This window comes from Podarcis filfolensis (genome assembly GCF_964270895.1).
Source record: "Podarcis filfolensis genome assembly, chromosome: 12".
NCBI classification, from domain to species: domain Eukaryota; kingdom Metazoa; phylum Chordata; class Lepidosauria; order Squamata; family Lacertidae; genus Podarcis; species Podarcis filfolensis.
In genome coordinates, this window is record NC_139614.1 from 19,536,309 (window position 1) to 19,563,452 (window position 27,144).

At 44.3% G+C, this 27,144-nt stretch overlaps 1 protein-coding gene across 3 annotated transcripts in view; it reads right to left on the reverse strand.

Annotated features, from left to right (window-relative positions):
- KAT2B (lysine acetyltransferase 2B) overlaps positions 1–26,910 on the reverse strand; it is a 42,475-nt gene extending 15,565 nt beyond the window's left edge. For all 3 annotated transcript variants that reach the window (XM_083577741.1, XM_083577742.1, XM_083577740.1), the window contains exons 1-8: positions 26,524–26,910; positions 16,040–16,166; positions 11,712–11,857; positions 10,241–10,330; positions 8,805–8,986; positions 6,793–6,984; positions 1,455–1,561; positions 1,043–1,168 (exon numbers count right to left, since the gene is read on the reverse strand). In XM_083577741.1, coding sequence (XP_083433867.1) covers positions 1,043–1,168; positions 1,455–1,561; positions 6,793–6,984; positions 8,805–8,986; positions 10,241–10,330; positions 11,712–11,857; positions 16,040–16,166; positions 26,524–26,895 — 1,342 coding nt within the window. In that variant the 5' untranslated portion in view covers positions 26,896–26,910. The remainder of the gene's footprint in view (positions 1–1,042; positions 1,169–1,454; positions 1,562–6,792; positions 6,985–8,804; positions 8,987–10,240; positions 10,331–11,711; positions 11,858–16,039; positions 16,167–26,523) is intronic.
- Between the last annotated feature and the right edge of the window lie 234 nt (positions 26,911–27,144).

Below are 27,144 nucleotides of genomic sequence, written 5' to 3' on the forward strand. Positions count from 1 at the left end.
TTTGCCTGGTCTGCGAAGGGCATCCTTTGTCTCTTATCTCCAACAGGTATTTCAAATGTACGGGGGCTAATATCTGCTGAGGGAAAGTCACTCTGCACGTACTCAGGGCTTATCTACCGTTACCTTTCACCCTGAAATTTCCAGGCAGAGATCTGCACTTTAATGCTCTGTGTCTGAGCATCCTCTCCCCTGAGCTTTCCCCACCAAAACCCGCTCTTTAAAACTGAATCAGAACAAACGTCAATTTGAGTTTTCTGCGGACTGGTTTCTACACTGGTTGGACACACACAGACCTGGAAAGCCCAGACCACGGCTGGAAAGAGCGGGTAAGTGTGGATAAGCCCTCATTTAATTGCTTCACATGTCTGAGGGTTGAGCCCTGCCAAAGGGGTAAAGGTAAAGGTAAAGGACTCCAGTCAAAGGCGACTATGGGGTTGCAGCACCCATCTCGCTTTCAGGCGAGGGAACTGGCATTTGTCCACAAACAGCTTTTCGGGTCATATAGCCAGCATGACTAAACCGCTTCTGACGCAACGGAACACTGTGACAGAAACCAGAGCGCACGGAAACACTGTTTACCTTCCCGCCACAGCGGTACCTATTTATCTACTTGCACTGGCATGCTTTTGAACTGCTAGGTTGGTAGGAGCTGGGATAGAGCAACGGGAGCTCACCCAGTTGCATGGATTAGAACTGCAGACCTTCTGATCAGCAAACCCAAGAGGCTCAGCGGTTTGGACCACAGTGCCACCCGCGTCCCCTACCTGCCAAAGAGACTGGGTTTCCGAGTTGGGTCCTGGTCAACCCGACTGATAGTTAAGCCCTCTAAATAGCATGAAGCAAAACTAACAGCAGACACCAGCACTGTAGAACAATGGCTAGAACCTTTTTTGTTGCATAACCTATCAATGTGGGGCATCTCCTACAGCTTTATCTTGCTCAACTTCCATTCTATTCAATGGGGCTTGCTCAGCAGAAATTCCATGCAGATTCCCTAGCTTGAGCACAAAAAAAGCTAGAAGCCCACTGCTCTTCACGTTACCTAGATTCGGGTCCAGACTAGAAGCAGCCTTGCAAGCAGGACTCATACTTCCACCACTGGGTTGCTCTAGAGAGGAGGGGCTTGCACTGTAAGGAACAGACCTTACCACAGGGGGGCGGCTGATAACTGCAAGGAGACAGAAAAACAACATTGAATGTAGGAATGATCGGCACTAAGTAGAGCCCCCCTGAAGCTATTTACATGTTCAGGGAATCCTCCAATTGGTGTTTATGGGAGCTTTCCTTGAAATGCAAATAGCAGCTTCAGAGAGGGGATTGTAGTCAGGAAGAGAAAGGGTAAATTTTCCCATTCTCCACCCCACAGGCAGCTCAGGCTGTCCCAACAGCTGCTGTTTGCATAGCATCCATGTCTAATTTGACTTTCATTCTGTCCTGCACCACATTACATTTACCTGTCTGGATGCCTAGCTGGGCACTTCGAGAAGAAGATGCTATGAAATCTGGATCCCAGATAGGAGAACTTTGACTGTACACCTCTTCCTCCAGCATGGACAGGAACCTTAACACAGGAATTGAGGCAGCATTAATAGATGGGAGTCTTATCTACCAAGAAAAGCATACCTTGCTTCATAATAATAATAATTTCAGAAAGCTATCAAAACAGGAACAAGCTGAACAAACAAAAAACACTTTTGGAAAAATGGTCCGTTGCAAATTTCTGATGGAACCTAGTAACAGTTGAGAGAAAAAGCACAGTACTGATGTTTGCTTATATATCTAATGCATTTGTTAGATGCTTATAAAAATTCTTGAGCTACTCTAGCTGGCGTTACTACTCATCACTACTGCCGACAATTGTTGTTACTGCCATGTTTTTTTTTTAAATTCCCCCCTTCTCTACACTGTATCAAGTCATCTACAGTATGATCCTATCCTTGTCTACTCAGGAGTAAGTACACTTCAGTTCAATAGGGCTGACTCCCAGGTAAGTAGGTACAGGGCTGCAGCCTTAGAAGCCCACAAGTTTGTTTTGGAGTATTTTCTACACCAGGGATGAGGAACCTGAAGCCCTCTAACTGAAGCCCTCTAACATTGGGCTCTAACTGCCATCAACTTCAGCCAGCACGGCCAGTTCTCAAGGATAGGAGTTGTAGTCCATTAGCATGAGGTGGGGGGCTTGGGTTTCTCATTCCTGCTTAGGAGGTGCTGCCTTTAAGGTCACAACAGAAAATCTAGGAACATTTATGCTAGAAGATACTGGAAAGCCTTCACTATTTAGGCCTGTAAATAGCTAAAAAAAATCTGAACAAACACTTAAAAGAAGTTTATGCTGCCATTATGCAGATCCTGCTAGGCGACAGATCACATTTTAGGAATAATACTAGAGAGCTTCCTTTGAAACATCGAAATATCTGACCGGGCTATGCATTAAGATGATAACCATGCAATATTAGAAAACCCTCATATTATTAAGGATATGCCTGCTTAATCCTTTCCTCAAGGTCTGTTGAGAATTCTGCTTTGAAAAATAAGAACTCGCTCAGAATTCTAAACCGAAGTTTGACCAGCTGAGTCATTCGTTTTGTGTGGAAATATTGCTCACAGCAAGAATGATTATTTAAAAAAATGGTTTAACATTCATGTGAGGCTGCAAGCCCCAGCAAACTCAGTGGGGCTTCTTTTTAAATAGATACTGCATGGGATTGCACTAAACCATTGTTTATGACAGCAGGAAAATGTTATTCACCTCATGTCCTACCTGTGGCCTTCCAAATGGCTTCTCTTTGGCCACTGGCAATGCTGGACTTTGATATGATCCAGCACAGCTCTTCTTATTACATCTGGACTACAGACTTCTGATTTAAAGTTGGTTAAAACACACCAGGGCAATAAACCCGGGTTGCATGGTTCAGATGTAAGACTGAACTCTGGATTAATATAAACCAAGCTCTCCACACCAAACCCAGCACATGAAAGCAGAGCAAGAGGTATGTGCGTCCCCTCTGTGCTCATTCACAGCTTCATGTGCCGTGGTTTTACGAAATCCTCAATGATTGTCTGAACTGGGCCAATCTGTCTCTGCTGCAAAGCCAACAAAATCACATTACTAACACAACATCGTGACAGTCTCATTCAGGTTGATTTGCAGCGTAATTCCAAGATGCATTAGCCAACTATAATTGCCTTCAGTGTGGTGGAAATATGGCATTAGTTGTGATTATGTCACTGTGATCAGACTCAGGTACACCCTAACTAATTCCCAGTCCAGTCTTTCCCCAACCTGGTGTTTTCCAGATGTTCTGAACTCCAACTCCCATCAGCCTCAGCCATCAAGATCAATGGTCAGGGATGGTGGGAGTTGTAGTCCAAAACATCTGGAGGGCACCAGGGTGGGGAAGGCTGCCTTAGACTCTCAAAGAACAAGTGGATATAAACAAATTCTGAAAGAGAAAGAAACTGTTCCATGAGATGGTGCAAAAACAGCCAGCTCATCAAAAATGACATAGGGCTTGTTATTTTAAAAAGAAAAACCCTTAATAATTGTCATAGAACAGTTTCTTTCACTTTCACAATCTTTATTCCCACACCCTTAATTCTAAGAGAGAAGCAAGCCTAGATAGTCAGGCATAAAGATCTCTCTTTATCTTTATCCTTATCCTATTTGTTCTCTGAAAGATCCGAGTGTGTGGAAGCTTTGCAACATTAGATATTTAACTCATCTCATCAGAGACACTACTTTGCCAACATTTCTTCATGATGAAGCAGTCACTATTAAAGAGCTGCATGTTACTGCTGAGCAATTTGTTCTTTGCTAAACAGGCAGCTTAAAAAAAAAAGGTAATTACATGGTACCTTTTGCTATTGTCCCACTAATGTGTTTGAAATGCAAGCAGTCATGAATAAATTATTCCTGTTACAGTACAATTATTATGTAAGCTGACATCTTCATGGCTTTCCCCACCAAGACACACTACTTATAAAGTCACAAGCTATGTAATGCACTGCACTGTGTTGATAGGTCTAAAAATGCAAGCGAGTAGCTTCTGCTAAATTATTGAAAACGAAATCAAGGGAAACAATAGATACTTGAACTCACTAGGGTACAAAAGACCACTTTCAAATCCTACCGCACAGACACATAAACTAATACTGCATAAAATATTTATATTAAATGATGTCTTTTGAATAACTCTCTCTCTAACTCTCTCTCTCTCTCTATATATATATACCGTATTTTTCGCCCTATAGGACGCACCGTCCCATAAGGCGCACCTAGTTTTTTGGGGGGGAAATAAAGGGGGGGGGAATTATTCCCCCCCCAGGCACGGGGCTGGGGCGGGGGAAGCCCGAGCTTCCCCTGACCCCTGACCCCAGCCCCCAGAACAGGCAACTCTCCGCAAGCCACGGGAGCCCAGCGCCGGGCTCCCGCGCCTTGCAGAGAGCTGCGCCAAGCCTGGGCGCGCTGAGCTCAGCGTGCACAGGCTTCAGCGTGCAGGCAACTCTCCGCAAGCCGCAGGAGCCTGGCGCTGGGCTCCCACACCTTGCGGAAAGCTACCTGAAGCCCCGGCGCGACTGCTTAGCGCGCCGGGGCTTCGGGATAAGAGGCAGCTTTGCGCAAGCCGGGGGAGGGCTCCCGCGGCTTGTGCACAGCTACCCGAAGTCCCGGCACGACTGCTCAGCGCGCCCGGGCTTTGGCTAAGAGGCAGCTCTGCGCAAGCCGGGGGAGCCCGGGGGGAACTCCCGCGGGCTCTCAAGGCTTGCGGATAGCTTCCTGAAGCCTGGAGAGGGAGAGGGGTCAGTGCGCACCGACCCCTCTCGCTCTCCAGGCTTCAGCGAAAGCCTGCATTCGCCCCATAGGACGCACACACATTTCCCCTTCATTTTTGGAGGGGAAAAAGTGCGTCCTATAGAGCGAAAAATACGGTGTGTGTATATATATATATATATATATATATATATATATATATATATATATATATAAAATAATATAATATATAATGAAATGCAGCCTGTTAAAGGCTAAAGCGAATTATCCTCACACACATTAAACCACAACTATGGTTTAAGATGTTGTGGCAAAGCTGGCAATTTGCTGTCCACCCATGAAGTTTTGGACCTTTGGAGCTCATTTTGAGTCCTGAACATAAACAAGTTCAATCCAATCCTTGTGGAGTTAAATCTTGGGTTATGAATTTCATCAACTTTAACAGCAGGTCAACTCCAGAAATGCCTGGCTTGGCGTATACATTTTTGCTCGGTGAACAGAAGGAGCTTCTGTTCACTGCAGGACCGCATTCCAACGAGCGGAAGCTCTCTCCAGCCACACAGTGAAAACTCAGGTTCTGAGCCAATGTTTATCACATAACACATTCATTATGCATATCTTAAGAAATTCATTAAGATTACTTAATTGAAAGCTAGACCAAATTTCACTGAAATTTTTTAAAATATTTGTTTCACAGCATTCTTATCCTGCTTTTCTGCCTATGCCCAAACAGAACCACATACAAAGGCCCACTTCACATATAACACTAAGCCAAACATGTCTTAGTGTAAATGGGGGAAAAGTGGGATTCCCAGAGCTAAGATAGCAGCTGCAACCCTCTTTCCCCAGGGCCTGGCACTACTCAAAGCTAAGCTGTGGTTTGATGCAGCACTACTTCCAAACCCAGGCTCACGGATTGTCTCCTGCAAACCACAAAAGGCAACATGTACATTTCTACTGCATGACTACTGCCGTGTGTTGTGCATAGGGCTGCCTTTGAAGATGGTACGGAAACTTGAGCTCGTGCAGAATTCAGTGGCCAGGTTCCTCAATGGAACAAGACGGTTTGAGCATATTGCACCAATGCTGGCCTGCCTGCAGTGGCTGCCAATTAGTTCCCAGGCGCAATTCAAAGAGCTGGTTTTGACCTATAAAGCCTTTGACCTATAAAGACCTATAAAATGGCTCAGGACTGCAATACTTCAAGGACCACCTTTCTCCATGCGAACCAACCTGGACCCTGAGATCATCATCTGAGGCCTTCTCTGTGTTCTGCCAGTGTTTGAAAAGGAAAAGGTTCTGACCTCCTTTGCCTGGTCCTCAGACCCTAGTTGGCACAAAGAGTCCTTGAGAAAGAGTACTTTGCAGAATGCTGATTTTATTCTAAAAAAAAGTCTTCTCCAACTACGACCTACATATCATACATAACTATGAACTACATATCAAATGCAGCCAACTTCCTACCATCCAACCAACCCACAACACACACAATCAATGACCACTCTATATATTTATAGACATAGGTAGATAAAGGTTTGCATGAGTCATGTAGGCTTTGCCGACTCATTGTAGGCCGCTGACTCATGCTGACTCAGTTCCTTTTGTACTAAAGAAACAGCGGCTAATTTTAAGCTGTGACATGTTCCTCCTCCTCAAGAGGTCCGGAGGGTGTCAACACAAGGAAGGGCCTTTTCTGTTGTGGCTCTCCATTTGTGGAATGCTTTCCCCAGAGAGGTTTGGCCTTCAGGACATACCTTTAAGTGCCAGGCAAAAACGTTCCTCTTCAACCAGGCCTTTGGCTGATTAACATCCGATACCCTTTTAAATGTTTTGTGGGAGGTGGAGTTTATCAGTTTGTTTTTGTTTTTACTACGCTTTTATATTATATTTTTATGTTGTGAACCGCCCTGGGATCTGCGGATGAAGGGCGGTATACAAATTTAAATAATAATAATAATAATAATAATAATAATAGTAAATATATTTTAAGTTAATCAGAAAGTTCACAACAAAAGCAAAATTACTTAGGGAAATGTGTGAGTATTAGCGTTCGTTTCTCAGGTGGAAGCTTGTCCTTTTCTTGTCTTGCGTGTTCAAGGAGTTGCCTTCTCATGACGGTAAAGACGGAGCGCAGCAGTGTTCTCCCAAAAACTTGTGTGGTTTCGTATCGAGGTAGACTGTCACAAAACTGGGGGACGTTGCAGTAACACAACCACCTGCGAAGGGGGAAATATTAAGACAGAATAAACCCAGGCAACGGATCCAAACTAATATGAAAAAATACCTCCTGTCAAAACCTAACTACTCTATTCACATCAATTCACCTTAGAGTAAGAATTTACTGCATCCTCTTAACAAAAGTATATTTAATTAATATACAGAATCATGACATTTGCTGCAAAGGATCCGGTTAGAAAACACATTAAAATTCCGTAGCTACATGCACACTAGAAAACTTCTAGCAGGTCCAAATTGTAAAATAAGAATTGCAAAACTGGGTCAAAAGTAAGTCACCAGCTCTTCCAGCTCAGGCACCTACTGACATCTAAACAAATGTAGACTGACAAATCATAGAATTGTAGTCCTGTAAATGTCCAAAATGTATTTTGTACCTCTATCTTCAGTACATTTTATTTTATTTTATTGCTATGGCATCTTCTGATGATGATGATGATGGTGGTCACCTAGTCCAATCCCCAGCAATGCAAGAACCTCAGTGAACGTGATATTCTCTAGATGCAAGATGTTTGCACCCTTCCCTGGAGAAATTGCAGGGAACAGAATGGGCCCTGAGACGTGCAAAGACTTCCTTGCCCCCACTAAGCCAGGTTTGATACTGCAGCGGAACAGGACCTTTGCACGAGGCACTAAAATGTGTCGGGAGGTGGATCGTTTTAGGAAGATTGTGCAGAAATTTCCCTTTCCCTGGCAGCTGACTCTAAGAATTGTAGCAATCATGTTGCTTGCCAAATCCTGCCCAAAATGCTGGGAATATGCACACAGTAAGCAGGTTACTCACACAGAACTTGCACCTGATTACCTGCAAAACAATTTCATTAGCACTCTCCTAAAGGCTTGGTCAGGGATGCAGGTAGCGCTGTGGGTTAAACCACAGAGCCTAGAACTTGCTGATCAGAAGGTCGGCGGTTTAAATCTCTGTGACGTGGTGCACTCCCGTTGCTCAGTCCCTGCTCCTGCCAACCTAGCAGTTCGAAAGCACGTCAAAGTGCAAGTAGATAAATAGGTACCACTCCGGCGGGAAGGTAAACGGCATTTCCGTGCGTTCCTCTGGTTCGCCAGAAGCAGCTTAGTCATGCTGGCCACATGACCCAGAAGCTATACGCCGGCTCCCTCGGCCAATAAAGCGAGATGAGCACCGCAACCCCAGAGTCGGTCACGACTGCACCTAATGGTCAGGGGTCCCTTTACCTTTAAAGGCTTGGCCACAAAACCATAGACATCTGCAACAGGAACATTGTTAGGCAGCACCAAAAGACAGGGCAAAATAAGGACAGCCTCAACAGGAGCAAGAAAATATTTTATCTAGGAATGGTGGCAATATCCTAGCCCTGCTGCCCGCTCCCTAGCTTCTGGTCATCACAGGTATATTGCATTGGAATTCGTAGGCTGTGCTTGTGTCTACAGCTTGACCCTACAAACAGACTTTCCCTGCATGTATTTATCTGATCCAGTCTAAATCAAGTCAATAAATATGAAGTCAAGAATATTGGTCCCAACACTGTACGTAATACGGAAAGGGCAAATAGCACCCACTACCCACCGGAACTGATCCTACAGGTACAAATGAATACCTGAAACAAGACAGTTACAGATAGGTAGCTGTGTTGGTCTGCCATAGTCAAAACAAAAAAAATTTTTTCCCTTCCAGTAGCACCTTAAAGACCAACTAAGTTAGTTCTTGGTATGAGCTTTCGTGTGCATGCACACGAAAGCTCATACCAAGAACTAACTTAGTTGGTCTTTAAGGTGCTACTGGAAGGGAAAAAATTTTTTTGTTGAAACAAGACAGTGTTACCTTGTGTAGTTCACTTTGTAGCTGGCAATGTCGTCATTAGGTGACCTCTGTCTTCGCTGTGAAGGTGTCTCCAGGTGCCAGTAGTTGATGCGATTCAGGAACATTTTAGCCAGCTCTACTATCGTTTGTCTTTCTTTCGATGGTAAGTGACTAAATTTGTATTGCACAAAATTATTAACTCCCTTAAAAAGAGAGGACAAATAAATAAGACCATTTGTAAATCAAAAGGAAGACAAGGCTCTAAATGCATATTTAGGATTTTATTTATGTTAAGTGATGAATTAATATGTTTAACTCCATAAGGTGAAGATTTAAGGATGTTAATGTTTAAGTTAAATTTTATAAGAATTGGGATTTGGAAAACCGTTAAAAGGACATGCAATGAAATTCAACCAAGGGGAAGCGAGGAAGTCACTTAACAAAGTTAATAAGTGTAATTTTCAATAAGGCTATGATTTATGTTTGTTTGTCTTATGTGTTTGTTTGTTTGTTTATAATACTGTGAAAACTAATATTAAAAAAATTGGGGGGGGGGACTAAATGCATATTTCCTATTTAATGACTGCATTCTCTCTAGTGGCTAGTTGAGGTCCACTTCACATTTTATCTTTTTCAAAATCCAAACAGCACAGGTGACACGTGTAAGTAAATCTCTGGAAGAGAAACCGAAACCACCTCTTAAATAAAAGCAAGGAGTTTCTCCCACAGATGTAGCTTGTCGAATGACCATGCCACTGGCTGTCACAGATTATCTTAACGGTCAAATGAATTTGGAATCTACTTTCACCCAGACTCTACTGAAAAGCAAAGTGTGTGTTTGTGTGTGTGTGTGTGTTTTGTCTATCTGTCAGCTGTGACCTAGAGAACAGACGCAACAAGATAGGGTGGTGCAGACTCTCTGTCAAAATCCCAAATGTGCCCAAAAAGGTTTGCACTCTCTGATTTAGCACAACTGAGGGCCGTAAGTGGGGTTTTGAGCTCCCCACTTCAAGCAGCAGACTATCCTCCACCGCTGGCAACTCACGAAAAGTCTCTTAGCAAAGCCAGGGAAACCATCTAGAGCAGTAGCTTTAAAGACAGGATGGGCAACTGTCCGAATGAAATTGCAGAAGTGTGAAAGGGGGCAGGGGGTCTTTCCTAGCTGCGGTCCAGAGGTGCATATGTGCTCCCATTGGTAAGCATGGAAACCACAGCTGAGTGAGTGTTCCCAATAACAGGGAAGCCCCACTTTTGCACATAAATCGAATCTGCACCAGCCAAGCTAACTTCAGTCAACTAGCATGGCATAGCTAGTCTGCAGACCTTGTTTCTCACTGGGTACTTGATCTATAACACCAGCTAATATCCCTAAAAGTCTTTAGTCATCATTCTTAGCCCCAGGTCAGCAAGACTCTTCATCTACTAATAGGAGATGCCTCTGTATAGATGTACTTTACCTGTTCAATACTAGGTTTCTCAAACGGGGGGCTCTCCAAAGATCCTTCTACAACAGGTTTTCCCATCTGTAATATACACTTCCTCAAAAGCTGTTGAAAAGAGATTTTTTTAAAAAAATAAATTCATTAAAAAGCTTACTAACTAGGGCTGGATGATAACTGATTCTCAATATTGCGATATATCACCAGGTAAACATCGCAATGTATCAATATATCACGATATCTGAAATAAGGAAGGAACTACGGAGGGGTGAACAGGACAATGTCCTGGCAACTGCTGCTACTTAAGGGACTAAAAGTGATAAATGTTGAAATTATCAATCACCTCATGGTCACTTTCAGCAGCAGGCAAGCCAAAATGCATCCAAATGAGACTTTTGGTTTTGGGCCTGGCTAATCTGACAGTCCCAGATTATTTGTATTCACTATAACTCAGCACCATACTTTGGATTGTCCCGAGTATCACCATGTGGTACTCCAAGACCAAAGTATCCAATGAAGCCATCCTGTTTGTGCAAGAACTTCTGCTTCTGCAATGGAACTTTCCCTTCCCCCTCCTCCCCACATGCCCCAAATCTGTTCTGCAGGTTCCCTGAGGCCTCTGAAGGAAATCTGCAGGGGGCATGTGGCAAGAGGAAAGGGAGGGGAAGAGATCCGTGCACCAAAGGAATGTCTTCACTGGATAGAACCTATGGTTTGCAACTATAACAATTATACAATAATATAATAATAAATTTTCATTTATACCCCACCGTCCCCGGCCAAGGCCGGGCTCAGGGCGGCTAGCACCAAATATGAATTACAATAAAACATAACAGAGAAACAACAACAGCAACAACAATAACAACAACAAACAAACAGTTAATTAAAATACAGCTTAAAATGCAGCCTCATTTTAGTAGTAGCCCATAAATCAAGACCATAAAGGGAGGAAACATCAGATCTTCACCCGAGCCAGCTATCCATGCTGGTCTTACATGGGCCAGCAAAAAAGCCAAGGGAAAATTTATATACCAAATCCCATATAAGGGGTCAGAGTGAGTTTAAGCCGAAGGCCAGGCGGAACAGCTCCGTCTTGCAGGCCCTGCAGAAAGATGTCAAATCCCGCAGGGCCCTAGTCTCTTGTGACAGAGCATTCCACCACGTCGGGGCCAGTGCTGAAAAGGCCCTGGCCCGACTTGAAACCAATCTAACCTCCTTGAGGCTTGGGACCTCCAAAGTGTTGTTATTTATGGACCTTAAGGTCCTCTGTGGGGCATTACCTACAGACTCTATCATATATAGAGGAAAGGCACTACGTCTTGTATGAGTCAAGCCCAGAATTACTGTCATACAGGATCCAAGCCAAATACAGTGCACTAATTGATGGTAACATTGCTCAGTTTTTGCATCAATCTCTACGGATGTTTTATGCAAGATAACAGCAGCACTGAATGTATTCCGGGAAACAAAACAAAAACCGGCAACTTGCCTTGAACAAGTAAAAGTAGACTTGCTTGGTATCTGCATCTTCTTCCTTGTGAACACAGGCAAAGAGATACTCGACATCCAGCACAATCCCCAAGAGCCTGTTCATTTCGTCTTCAGATACATTCTCCAAATGGGAAACGTGAGCAGCTAAACAAACAAGTAAATCCAAAGCTTAAAGGGAAAGGCCTGAGCAAATGGAAGCATTTATCTGTTCTTTGTTAAATTGGCCTGTCTCGGGAATGGGCAGGAGACACACACAAGCCAAAGCGAAGTCATGGAGAATCTTTTTTTCAACCCGCTAGAGATGCTATCACAGACACTACTAACACATCAAGTATTTTCCACATCCAAACAGTTACTGTCAGATTTGCACCCTGCTGTGTTAACCTAAAATCAGCATTTGATGCGGCAAAAGCTGTATTATTATTATTTTCAATTTTTATTTAACACTTGAAACAATAACAAAATTTCAAATATAAAAAAACACACAATTAATATTGACTCCCCTCCCCCCCCCACTTCCATGGTGCATTTTATTACAATCTTTTCCACCACATATTCTAATTTCTCCCCATTTTATATCTCGGTATTTTTAACTGCTGAATTTATTCTATTACTGTTAACTTTTTTTAAGTGCTTGCAATATTTCTCCAAATAATCTATAAAACATTTCCAATCTTCCTTGAATGGTTTTTTTTTATCCTGATCTTTTACTCTTATCTGTCCATCTTGCCCTTTCTATTTATTCTATTAGCTTCATCTACCATTCTTCCTGGGGACGTGGGTGGCGCTGTGGGTTAAACCACAGAGCCTAGGACTTGCTAATCAGAAGGTTGGCGGTTCGAATCCCTGCGATGGGGTGAGCTCCCGTTGCTTGGTCCCTGCTCCTGCCAACCTAGCAGTTCGAAAGCGTGTCAAAGTGCAAGTAGATAAATAGGTACCACTCCGGTGGGAAGGTAAATGGCATTTCTGTGCTCTGCTCTGGTTCGTCAGAAGCGGCTTAGTCATGCTGGCCACATGACCCGGAAGCTGTACGCCAGCTCCCTTGGCCAATAAAGCGAGATGAGCACTGCAACCCCAGAGTCGGTCACAACTGGACCTAATGGTCAGGGGTCCCTTTACCTTTTACCATTCTTCCTTCACTGGTATTGTATCTTCCCTCCAATTCTGAGCACACACCATTTGTGCTGCTGCAAAAACTGTATTAGCAGTGGCTGATGACATGTTGAGGTGGCAACACTCATCTGACTTCCGGTCAGTCATGTTGCTGCATCTTACCGAGAAAGAGGGGGGCAAGATAGCAGCGAGGTCAGTGCAGAGCTAACACAGTGGTGAAGCCCATTTGTGGCTCCTGTAGGGGGTTTACACTGTGCTGACCTCCCTGCCACCCTACTGCTCTACGTCCCAGTAAGCCACAGCAACATGACCAACCACAGGGCAGGTGAGCAGTACCATCCCACCACACTGTCCGCTGCTGATTATTAACCATTATGTGTAGTAAACTATAGAGTAGGGCATGAATCAGTCCTGTTTTCTTCTTCCTGTTTCAGAAAATGTTATCTCTCCTGTCCTTTACAGTGTGCCATTTAGATTCTCCATAGCTGAGAACACATTGATTATCTACTGTGTTGATAGGGCTGGGCAATATAGTGATATATCATCCTAAACCTGTTTGAAGTCCACATTGTGATATTGGTTTCATAATTTTTGACGCGGCAATATATCACAAACCATGATGTGTGTATGTATGCTACACAAAAATCACAATGTGGGGGAAACTGTGAAGCAAGCCAAAGCTTCCGTTGATTCCTGCAGCCCCTGTTAACTCTGCTGGCTTAGCTCTCCCCTTCCTCTTGCAAGGAGGCAGAGAATCACAATGCAGGAAAAACTGTGAAGCCAGCCAATGCCTCTACAGAGCTCCATCCTTATTTCAGACATTGTGATATATTGCACTGTTTAGCTGGTGATATATCACAATGCTGAATTGTACGACATATCTTTGCTATGAGAATGAGAGATTTCTGTATGTCTGCTAGTAGGAAAGCAATCCAGTTAGATATGTGAGTAGTCCCAAAACCTCTCCGGAATAATATTGTCAATCTGAGATTTCTCACTTATTTCATTCTATGGCGCATTTAGGTCTCAGGGATTTGCAAAAGATTATTTGCAAGATCTCTGGTGTAACTTTGTTGGAACAAATTAGTTCTCCTAAATGTCATCAGGCTACCCTAAGAACACACAGGTGCTATAGCGTAAAAACTTGGTGCAAAATTCTTTCCTAGGCTCCCTGAGAACCGAAGAAAAGCAAATGCTTCAATGTCTTAGAAGCTTAATAAATGGCAGTTGTAACCATCTAACAGCAGGAGGCTAATTGGGAAATTAGTTACACTGTCATTTTAATGACAGCAGGGTCTGAACTGTGAAGACACTTCTGTTAGCAGCTCCTATTCTCAATAGATTATCTATTCTCTCCAAAGGAGAGAGAAAGGAGTCCGACATTTCTGAGCCTGTTCAGACTCAAGGTCTTATTGTCCCTGCAGATCTAACCAAATGTATTCAGTGGCCCTATGCTGCTATAAGAAAGCCATTCTGTTTTCCATTCTACAGTATTTAAACTTACCTCCAATCCTCACAAATAAAGGGAATATTAGAGAATACCTTACTACATAGATATTCAGCAATCATTAGCATACTAGTCATAGAAAGCTGTTTTAAAGTTTAATATATTTATGTTTTGGGTACGGCAATACTGAATTTTAGCAAACGTCTACATTTTGCAGCTTTCTTGTGGAGCTCTGGCTATCAGTTTTTGGTACAAAATTGCCTCCCTAGATCTGCTGAAGAAACTGCTAACAAACAACAGCAGAATGACATGACATATCTTTTAATCCTGCTTCTTTGCTACCTCTTGTTTTCCATACTTAGTTGAGCCGCGTAGGTATATGCATAATCTTCAGATTTATTTTGTTTTTGCAGCTGAACACATCTTGAGTCATTTAAATGTATTTTGTTCGCATTTCTGTGACGTGACAGGAAAACACTGTTCCAAGAGTCTGATCTGGGAAAGCTATTTCATGCACTGAAATCCTGAATCCATACCCAAATACAGGTTGATAGATATAGCAAAACAAGCAGCCATGGAGGACATTACATTTGAAGAGGAAGAAGAAGAAAAACCTCTATATATGTAATTTGACTTCTTGGCTAATAAGATCAGCTATTTTTGCTTTAAGGTTTCAAACTGCAGCCTTGAAAATAACTTTGGAAACTGACCCATACCATAAAGTTATTTATGGTGCTTTCCCCACTCTTTTGGTTATTACAAAGAATTTTGAAGTGCTACATGAATCAGGCATTTCATCTTCCTAAAAAAAGAAGTGTGCAGGTGAGTTATGTCCATGTGCTGCACAACTGCACATAAACGCATATATGTAAGAACAAAAATAGGATTTTCCCCCCTCACAGTGCATTATCATAATAATTATGAATCTAGAACAACAACAACAACAACAACAACAACAACAACAATAATAATAATAATAATAATAATAATAATGTGTTTTCCACGTAAGGAATTCTGAGTGCAGAACTTGAGAGCCACAATATATTAGAGGCTTTTGTTGTTGTTGTTTTTAAAAAATGATTTTACTACTATCCAGAGTAGTAGCAATAGATAACCATAAATTGGGAAATTCTACTTGAAAATGTTTGCATTACATTCTCTTTATATAATGATTTTACTTTAAAATTGTTTAATTGTAAGAATACCAACAAATATTAATAGAAAAAAGGAGAAGAATGGTAACTAAAAAGAGAACAAAAATTTATGCATTGTCTCTGCAGAACTACTGAATATCTGGTCTCGGTTCTACCCTTGTGCTCAGCTTTAGCATATTTTCAAATACACAGTATATTTAGGTCCATTTGTTTTTTCTTAATTTACTCAATTTACTGTTACCTTCCCCGAACCTTTGGAACTGGGTAGGCTATGAACTTCAATTAAGTGCACCTTGGGAGTGCAGAGAAATACCAGTACCCGAAACCTTACTGTCGGTCAACTTTCGTATTTGGTTTGTATTTATGTGCTTAAGCCAAAATTGTTGTTTTGTTTTATTGCAATAACTGAATTTATTCTGTATTTCCTTAATTTCTGGATTTTGTTATTAACAATTCTGAATAATATTTGTGGTTTTTTTATGTTTCTCCATTTTAATGTTGCAAATGGGTTTGCTGTAAGCCGCTTTTGGGCACAGCTTACTGTGGGGAAAGCGGTGTATAAGTAATAAATAAATAAACAGAAATTCCAGAAGAAAATGCTACAAAACCTACCTAGTGCATGATTACAGCTACGACATGGTTCGTTAAGACTCACAACCGCCTGCTGTAGTTCTGCTCTGGGTGGAGTTGGAGGTGGGTTAGGGTTTTTCCAGCCATTACATTTACAAGATTCCTCAGCCTGTAATTTTAAGAAAGTGGGGTGGGGAGACAGGGAGACAGAGAGAGAGAGATTGTACGAGTTTAAAGAATGTATAAACATTCCCCCTATTACTAGTAATGCTAGGAAAGGAGAGCTTTTACATTGCCACAACACAGCTATTTTCTTGACTTCTGTAAGATGCGCTTGTGTTTATACACAAATACAGAAGAACAACATAAGGAAAATCCTTCTGGATCAAACCAGAAATGAAATCCAGTATCCCTGTTCTCAGTGGCCAACCACATTCCTATGGGAAGCCTGAAAACCAAGACCTGAGCCAGGGGTCAGCAATCTTTTTCAGCCATGGGTCAGTCCACCATCCCTCAGACCCTGTGGTGGGTCGGACTATTTGGGGGGCGGGTATGAATGAATTCCTAAGCCCCACAAATAACCCAGAGATGCATTTTAAATAAGAGCACACATTCTACTCATGTAAGAACACCAGGCAGGCCCCACAAATAACCCAGAGATGCATTTTAAATAAAAGGACACATTTACTCATGTAAAAAGACGCTGATTCCCAGACCGTCCACGGGCCGGATCGAGAAGGCGATTGGGCCGCATCCAGCCCACGGGCCTTAGCTTGCCTACTCCTGCCTGAGCCCAACATTTCTCAACCCACTTGTGATTCTAAGAAACTGGAATTCACTGGCTCTGACAATGGAGATAAAAGCATAGCTGTCATTGCTAGTAGCCATCTTCTATGGATATAAAGACAGAATATTACTCTATGCTCCTGCTCACGTAAGGGGGAAGAAGATGATATTCACCACCATAAAAAAGTAACTCTGGATCTAAGCCATTATATAAACATTCCAAACAGTATATTCTATATGAAATTATACATTAGATGTGGAAGAAGTACTAGCTGAAAAAAAAGTAGGCAACATCATCAAAGGATCATTCTCCTAGCCATTAGCGAACCAAAAAGCTACAATGCAATTCTGGGCATGCATTACATCTAATCATGATGTTATAGGTCAATGTTTTCTCACCCTTAAATGATTACACGTGCCAGAAATACTGTGGATTTCTACTGGGAAATTCCCATACATTTTAATGAAAACTTCCACAAAGGTTAACATTAAACCTTTCATTTGTTTTTGTTTTTCCTGGAGGCCACCATCATTCTCGCTATCCCAAACGTAACATGCAGACAAAGCCTAGCATTGCTACTGAAGTAATTCAGTATTTTTAAAATTAATAAAACACATCGTAACATGCAACGCCATAGTTTTAGAGATATACATTACTGCAAAATTTCCTATTAATATTTTAGTAGCTTGGTCTACGCTATTTATGCTAGTAATGTGCTTTCGAACATACTACATATATTACAGGAATCTGCAAACGCCACACACAAAAACTACTACTGTATCTTGCAGTCTTTCATGTCTCAATAAGATCAGGCTTTCCCTCTGATCCACGTTTGGATTTTGTTACCTCCCAGTTTAGGAGTTCTAACAGAAAGATCACTGGAATCTGTAACTTTTCATGTTTCAGAACAGAACATATCTGAAAGTTGTGCCAAAGCAACTTCTTTCCAACAGCCATTTGTTTTATTTCACTTGCATGACAAATCTGTTGAACATCACAATGTGTTCATTTATTTATTTGCCCTTGGTATGAACTCTGTTTATGTGTATGATTGTTTATGCGTGTGGAGGGGATTTGTCTGTTTGTTTGTTTTACTAAGTATGCCTGTTTTTAAGAAAAACATTGGAAGGGTTGCTGCCCAGGTTTGTAAAGGGTAAGCTTGCTGCTGTGGATCTGTAAATCATTGCTGTAAGAAAAATAAATTTAAAAGCCTTTGTATGGCACGTGCGAGCACACGTACACACACACAGTTTCTCCCAAATATGAATAAGCACTTGATTTTAGAACACTGTGCCATAATTATCCCAGAGCCCCAAACCCATAAAGACTGAGTACCTACACAAAAATGTAGCACTGCACACTAATTAGCATCAGAGATGCAAACAGATGTACCAATATTGTAGTCGGAAGAGCTAAACTGCCAGGAATGAATACCAACCCTCCTACAGGAATGGAGAAAAAAGTGTTTTGTTTTGCTGGCAGGCATTCGTTGCAGCTCTCAGTTTTATTTCTAGCAAGCTAATTCTTGTTAAACAACCGATCTCGGGTTCCGAAAAGGAAGGGATTCGGAGCAGAGATGCTTGTGTGCTTCCGAAGGCATCCTGTATCGAGGCCACTAAGGGCTTTAAAGATGAAAAGGGGCACTTTGAATGGTGCTAGGAAACAAACTGGAAGCCAGTAAGGTTCTTTCAGCACAGGTGCTTCCACCAGCTAAGAAAAAAAGCCGCTGCGTTTTGTTTCTGAGTGGTTTTCAAAGGCAGCAAATGGCATTCAGATCCAGCATTCTTGCTGAGGCCATATGCCTTCTGTTCTTGACCCCAGCAGTGAAAATATTTTGCCCTCAATAGTGAGTGCAGCATTCCTAAGGAGTTCAAATTACACCCCGCTGAGTGGCTTTTGAGTCTTTTGCAATGTTTCCTCTCTCGTGCAACTCAATAAAATGTCACTCCTCTGCTTTTCATTAGGAAAGAATGTATGAAATTACCTCTTTTGAGAACTTGAGAGTGATGGGAAGGAGTTGCGGAGAGTAGTTAAAAAATATTTAGTGCCAACGTTATGAAACATTGTACAAATTGTACAGTATGTATATGAGGTTAAGAAATGAAGGCTGTGGGTACTTAATAGCAGGGGTAGACAACATGGTGCCCTCCAGATTTTTGGACTCCAATTCAAGAGAGCCAGCCTGTCTCCTCAGGCTGCACAAGCTAGAAGCAAGAGGTGCAGAGAACTTTGCTGTTGATTTAGCTCATGCAGGAGATAGCTCAGTTGGTTAGAATGCGGTGCTGATAATCTCAAGGTTGCACACGCAGGAGTTAGTTCAGTTGGTCAGAGTGCGGTGCTGATAATGTCAAGGTTGCACACGCAGGAGATAGCTCAGTTGGTTAGAGTGCGGTGCTGATAATGTCAAGGTTGCAGGTTCGATCCCTATATGGGACAGCTGCATATTCCTGCACTGTAGGGGGTTGGACTAGAAGATGATTCTCAGGGTCCCTTCCAACGTTCTATGATTCTATGTACATTCCACTGGTAAGTACGGCGCCAAAATAAGATACAACAAACTCTGTAGGGCACTGAATTGACTATGTGCGCTTTAGAGTGTTCCACAGTGTTCACGCCACTTGGGCAATGATCATCACTCTCTTAAACAAAGGAAGATTTGTCATGCTAAGGGATGATCACACAGACAAGGAACCATTGCTGAAAATGGCTCCCCTGTGTTGAGCTCCCCTCCACTCTCTCAGAATACGCCGGGTGATTCATGCTCCGAGGTCACCACATTGTGAACTTCTGACCCATGTTGGTAGGGAAATGTAGGACATAATTATGACAGCAGGATAAGAGCAAGCGATCCTACTTGTTTGGGGGAAACTCAACAGGATAATGTCATTTGGGAAGTGGAGTGTAACGTGTTGTTCAGCCCTCAGCATTCAGCCCACGGACTCAGTCAAGCCAAAGTACTTAGCTGAGCACGTCTTTGTTTTCTATAATTTACCAATTAACTGGATCATTGTGTAACTTTGCATTACTACCTTCCCTAAACTGAAACTCTAATCAATGAGGAATCTTGGCTCTCATGAGTCGCCCACATTGGAAAATAAATTACTGTATGGATTTGGTTTATGATGAACATTTTTCTAATGATATGTGCTAGCACAATATATGGATTGCAGATTATATACACCACTCTCAAAGACCACTGTGATTAATCTATATATCCACCACATGCCTAATTATATCTACTGCCCTTTCTTCTAATAAATAGTAAACAGTGAAGTGCTAATGATTAGGAAGATTAATGTAATAATGTTTTGGCTGTGATCCAGAGAGCTGTGAATCTACTTCTGTAAGCACAGAAGGACTGTATTTATTGCCTGACAAGCTGCTCTTGAAAACCAGAGTTTCAGAATGAGTAGGTGCTGCTGCTGCACAGAAGACTCTCAGATCTGAGAACTTTTGAAACCAGTCTAAAAAGAAACCCCCCCCCATCAAATTAAGTTACTCCACTGATTCCAATGGATCTACTCTTGAGTATGACTTACAACCTGCTGCTTATTTTCATTTCCAGTCCTCTTAAAACATTATGCAGAAACCTCCAAATGCATACTAGTTACCGTATTTTTCGCCCTATAGGACACACTTTTTCCCCTCCAAAAATGAAGGGGAAATCTGGGTGCATCCTATAGGGCGATTGCAGGCTTTCGCTGAAGCTTGGAGAGCGAGAGGGGTCGGTGTGCACCGACCCCTCTCGCTCTCCAGGCTTCAGGAAGACATCCGCAGCCTAGGCAGCCCTGCGGGAGTTCCCGCAGGGCTGTCTAGGCTGCGGATAGCAGCCTGCTTCCCGGAGCGTCGGGCGCCCTGAAAGCAGAGCGCCCGGCGCTTCGGGAACACATCCGCAGCCTAGGCAGCCATGTGGGAGGTCCGCAGGGATGTCTAGGCTGCGGATAGCAGCCTGCTTCCTGGAGCGTCGGGCGCTCTGCTTTCAGGGCGCCCGGCGCTTCGGGAACACATCCGCAGCGTGGGGAGCCCTGCAGGATTTCCCCGCAGGGCTCCCCACGCTGCGGATAGCAGCCTGCCGCCCAGCGCGCAGGGCACCCTGAAGCAGAGCGCCCCGCGCGCCGGACAAACATCCACAGCGTGGGGAGCCCTGCAGGAGTTCCCCGCAGGGCTCCCCACGCTGCGGATAGCAGCCTGCCGCCCAGCGCGCAGGGCACCCTGAAGCAGAGCGCCCCGCGCGCCGGACAGACATCCGCAGTGGGGGGAGCCCTGCAGGAGTTCCCCGCAGGGCTCCCCACGCTGCAGATAGCAGCCTGCCGCCCAGCGGGCGGGGCGCCCTGAATCAGAGCGCCCCTCGCGCTGGGCAGACATCGGCCAGCCCCACAAGCTCGGGGGACAGCAGGGAGGCGCAGTGCCGCCATCCCGCTGTTCCTCGACCTGGTTCGGTTTCTCCGACCTGCTTTTTTGGGGGGAAATAAAGGGGGGAAAATTTCCTTTATTTCCCCCCCAAAAAAACTAGGTGCGTCCTATGGGACAGAGCGTCCTATGGGACGAAAAATACGGTATTTAAAAAAACAGAAACAGAGCGTCCTATGGGACGAAAAATACGGTATTTAAAAAAACAGAAAGGGGCAGTTTAAAAGGATTTTCTGATTTGAAATTTACCCTTTGACACTGAAGAGCATTTGGAGACATTGTACATTGAACCACTCTAATGTAAAAGGAGCGAACTCAATTATGTAAAGTCCACAGGAAATATTAGTTCCAAAACACAGGAACATATCAGTACCCCAACACTACAGCACTTTTAAGGCTTTTGTTCAGAGGAAGCCAACACAGTGCTGTCCAGATGTTGTAGACTACAACTTCCATCATCCCTGACCATTGGCCGTGCTGGCTGAGTGAGGCTAATGTGATTTGTAGTCCATCAACATCCAAAGGGAACCAGAGTGTGCTGTTGACTAGAGTGAAATTCCCAGCCAATTCGCTACAAATCACTTTTAAGCAAACTTGTTCAGAGCCGAGTTGCAAGTGTACAAATGCTTTAACAAACAGTTTCCTCTATTCAACCTCACAACATAGGGTTGTTTCATGGACTAATTTATCAATGTCCCTGTTCTAGCAATATGATTATTATTACTCCTATTACCCACAGACTATTACTGCATGACTCAGGGTTTTGGAATGACAGGAGGCAGAGTGTTCCAGCAGGAACTAGCATCTTTTGAAGTATTATTTCCACTATTGGAATGTAGGGGATCAAAGCCAAATTATTTAAATTCTCAACCCCTATTGTAACTAAGCTTGTATAAGCTACATCTAAATCTAACCTAAACTGTTCCCCATTTACACACACACCCCATCTGTCGTTTCCTCTACGTTAAATTTTAGGTTGTACGCTACTTGGAACAGAGAGCAGTACACCATGTAAGCAATGTGCAAAACCATGACATATATGTATATGCATGATTTAAAGGCATTATTCTGCCAGTTTTACTAGCTCCTAATGTCTCATTGCCCTTATCGCCACTCTAAATATTACTGGTTAGAGGGACATGACGAGGTTAACTCTTCATTTTCTTACTTTTGTGTGCAGAGCACAGGGATTAGGCAGCAACTTCTAATGAAGTGCCTAATCTTATGATGATTTGGCCATTTTTAACAAGCAGGTCATGCTGTGCACATTATCAGTGTAAAAACAATTCCAGTCAAAGAATGACTTTTTTTTATTTTTAGAAACTTCAGAGTACTAAAATGTTTCATAGCAAATTCTGAGGGTCAAACTATACCTTAAATACATGGTGTACAACTCGCATTTAAATTAATAGTAGGTGTATGTGGAGGGGCATTGTAATCCAGAATTCATGACACAGGGAGGGGGGATTAAACACTTCCTCACATCCTGACAGAATGCATCCCTCCCTCATGGGTGGCGCTGTGGTCTAAACCACTGAACCTCTTGGGCTTGCCGATCAGAAAATCGGCGGTTCGAATCCCTGCAACAGGGTGAGCTCCCGTTGCTCTGTCCCAGCTCCTGCCAACCTAGCAGTTCAGAAGACCACCAGTGCAAGTATATAAAAAGGTACCACTGTGGTGTAAACGGCGTTTCCATGCACTCTGGTTTCCGTCATGCTGTTTCATTGCACCAGAAGTGGTTTAGTCATGCTGGCTACGTGACCCGGAAAGCTGTCTGCGGACAAACGCCAGCTCCCTCGGTCTGAAAGCGAGATGAGCGCCGCAACCGCATAGTCGCCTTTGACTGGACTTAACTGTCCAGCGGTCCTTTACCTCTTATACCTTTTTTTAGCTTGGCAGGGGGAGGGGAGCTGTCAGTGGGGACTGGGCAGTGGCAAGGACTTTTGTATTGGGAATGCTGGGAAAAGGTCTTTATAATCTTATCTTCAGATTGCAGAGGGGGTGAAGGCCTCACCCAAGCACAAAGAAGATGCTGTCAATCTTATCTCGCTAGAGAATATACTGTGCATTCCAAATATGCTTGTTTCATTCACACATTGCAATATGAGGTATACAAACCTAGCCTTAGATGTAGCCTTGAGTGTTTGCAAACCAGTGTGATAAAGTGGGTTCGAATACTGGACTAAGACTTTGGAGAAATTGAACCCCACCCCCTTACAGAGTGCAATTGGGCCAGGCACCTACTTTAGTTAGGCTGTTCTAAGGATAAAATGGGCAAGGCGGAAGATGCGCCACAATAAGTTTCCTGGAGAGATAAAATTGTAAAAATAAAAGAAATAATTTCCAAATTATTCATGGTTCAAGCTCGTTTTTACTGTAGTAAAGGAGAAAGGCAGGGGAAGATCCTTCACCTGTGCTCTCCTACGGCTGAGCTTCGAGCTTCTCATACTATTGGTAATCTGGGTTTCCCGTCAGCTACAGGCTGCAAAAAAGGAACAAGCCACAGTCTCCACCTCCTTCAGCTGTCATTCTGTCAAAACAAAGGCTCTGTTGCCAAGACCAGGCAGAGGGAAAGGGGGGGGGGAGCTTGGGAGGAGTTACAGCTCAAAGCGCCCAATCCAAGCTTCTCCTTCCCCAAGTACACTGGCACTGCACACAACTGGATACAGAGTGCTGGAATGGCTTTCTTGTGCAAACAAAAAAGAAAGAAAGGGAGGGATTGTTTATCTCTTCAAACAGACACACACAGCAGGCACTTAAAGGAGTTTGTCTCTGTGCTCAATCCTGTGTTTACATGACAAGCAGCTGGGGCACCATTTTACCAAGCAAATAATAGAGTAAAAACAACGGCTGGCATAATCTGCTGGGCCTGAGTTTTCTTTTCTTCTGAAAACACAATGTTCTCCCTGGTTTTTTCCCCCCTTCTCTCTCTCTCTCTCTCTCTCTCTCCATATCACTTTCTCCAAAAAGATGCACTGACATCTCTCCTTTTTGACATGCATTCGCAATCCTTACAACTGCCTGCAAATTGGTTCTTTTTTCTTCCTGTGCAGAGAACTGCAGAACAACTCCACTTAAGCACCAACACACATTGCAACCTTCAGTCTTGCCATGGGGCTTCCTTAAAAACAGAGCAGGGCAAGTAAGGGGCTTTTTTGGAAAGACCTTCCATTGGGCTGACAAGTAGAAATGAGTCATAGAGAAACTGAAGGCAGACAAAGTACAGGGAAGGCTGAATTTCACCCAGTTCTGAAAGATATCTCTCATGCCAAGCCTGGGACATATGGCACATAAGCAAAGAACTGAGCAGCTCTAGCCATGCACAAAGTGCAAAGTACTCCCCTTCCCTTAAGTAATCACAACCTGTCCCACAATATGGATTGGGGAAAGGGGTTTGGTTTGGATTATACCTTCGGATGCCCTTCAAGCCTGTGGTTTTATATCTGTACAATGGGAGCCTGGTCAAGTATAAATGTATTGCCATAGAAACAATTTGTTAGTGATGCCTCCAGCCCCTCGAGAACGATAGGCCAGGGATGGATAGCTCAGTTGGTTAGAGCACAGTGCTGATAATGCCAAGGTTGCAGGTTCGACCCCAGTAAGGGACAGCTGCACATTCCTGCATTGCAGGGGGTTGGACTAGATGATCCTCAGGGTCACTTCCAGCTCTACAATTCTACTCTGGGATAGGCTTGTATGGAGCTGGGAAAATACAAAGGCTTGACTTGCTCTCTGTGCTGTAACCAAAGCTAGGAGGGAAGGGTCCCTGGAGACCTAATGGGGTATTAAGATCTGTTGGAATGTTAATGCTGTGAGTCCTTCTATCTTATGCTCAGGTTGTATAAATGTGGAGGGAAAGCCGTATTTCAAAAAGACACCACAGTGATCTTCATGCCAAAGAAACAGAACCCAAGATAAGCGCTGGCACTCCTCAAGTATCCCACTGCTCAGAGACTGTTTGTGTGTGTGTTATTATAATTACAATTAATGAATTATTTGCATTCTAAGCCAACATTTCAAGATGATTTACGTTTACGATAGTTAATAACAGCTAAAACATTTTATATATATATATATATATATATATATATATATATATATACACACACACACATATATATATATATATATATATATATATATATATATACACACACACACACACATATATATACATATATATATATATATATATATATATATATATATATGCGCGCTGGTGCAGAATGTGGTTGCCGAGGTTGGAGACAAACTACTGCCAGCATGTGACACCTTGCTTGAGCGATTTGCACTGGCTGCCAATCTGCTACTGGGCCAAGTTCAAGGTGTTGGTATGCACCTAAGTCCCTGTACAGCTCAGGACCAGGTTCCTTGAGAGGCTGCCTTATTTCTTATACTTCCAGTAGATTGCTGCAGTCTGTGGGACAGTTTCAAAGCTCTCAGAAGTGCACTCCCCAGTAACTTGGAGCAGGGTGTTTTGTGTGGTTGTCCTGTCCTGTGGATATGACAGGTGCGTATTATCTACAGTTTCTGGAAAGAGTTGGACACATTTTTGTTCCAACAGCCCAACAAACAGTAGTTTGTCTCCAACCTCGGCAACCACATTCTGCACCAGCTGCAGCCTCCAGGCCAACCCCGAGGGCAGCCCCACACAGAGCGCACTGCGGTAATCCAACCGCATAATACTGTGTGCACCACTGCACCCTGAGCCAGTTAACCCACAATAACTACCAACCCCAATCACAGTTAACAACGGAGCTTGCAGGAGCTAATGGGAAATGATCCTTCTTTTTTCTTTTCAGCTACGCTGGCATGCATGCACGCATGCATGAACTAATCCGAATCAGGCGATCGCGCAACGAAACATAGCTACAGGTCAGGAAGAAGAAAATTAAGCAAATCGCTGCTTTCCCAGCGAGCAACCTGTTGCCAGGCTGCCTTAAGTGAGAGAGGCAGGAATGAAAACACCCGTTTGCGCGTGCGTGCACATCCACACACACACCCCTCCCCGCACACGCACTCACCGGTGCAGCCGTTCCATTTTTTAAGGGCCTCCTATTCGCTCCGCTTTCCAAACGGGCCGAAGGAGTAGCCCGGCCGGCAGCAGCTCCGGCGCCTCCCCTTCTGACGGCAACTAGCAAACGGCAACAGCGGCAACGCTGGACGCCCCCTGGGGGCTGCAAGGGAACAGGGCGACGTCTACGGATGGATGCCGCTGCCGAGTCCATTATTATTATTATTATTATTATTATTATTATTATTATTATTACTGTATTTTATTTTTCGTTTCCACCGCCCCCCCCAAAAAACCCCGCACCGAGCGGCTTACCTTGCAGGCGGAGTAGACGCCCAGCTTCTCCAGCTTCTTGGCGCGCGGCGCAGCGCGGAGCTGCGCCTTCTTCCCTACGACGCGAGCCGAGCCAGGGCCGCCGCTGCCCGGGCCGCCGCCGCCTCCCGCTGCTGCAGCAGCAGCTGCCGCCGCCGCCGCGGGGCTCTCGGCTGTCGCGGCAGCGGCGGCGGCGACCACAGCCCGGACGGGTCCGCAAGCGGCCAGCCCTCCGGCGGCCGGGGAGCCCTGCTGCAGCGCTCCGTTGCCGCCGCCGCCGTTTCCCCCGCCGCCGCCGCCGCCGACCGCGGCTGCTGTGGTGGCGGAGGACGCCGCGGCGGCGGCTCCCGCCCCGGCCGCGCCAGCCTCAGCCATGCCGCAGCCCGGCCGGCACGACGAGGCTCGCCGCCAGGCTCCTCGCCCAGTGCCCGGCTCGGTGCGCCCGTCGAGCGAGCGCGCTGGATGGAGCCTCCCCTTTTCCCCCCTGCCGCCGCCGCCGCCGGCTGCTCCCTCCGGAGGGAGGGAAGGAGGGGACAGGGCCGCACCGCGGGCGGGTCCTGCTGGGCGGAGAGGAGGAGGCGGAGGCGCCGCTAAGAAGAAGCCAGCGGGGAGGAGGGGAAGGCG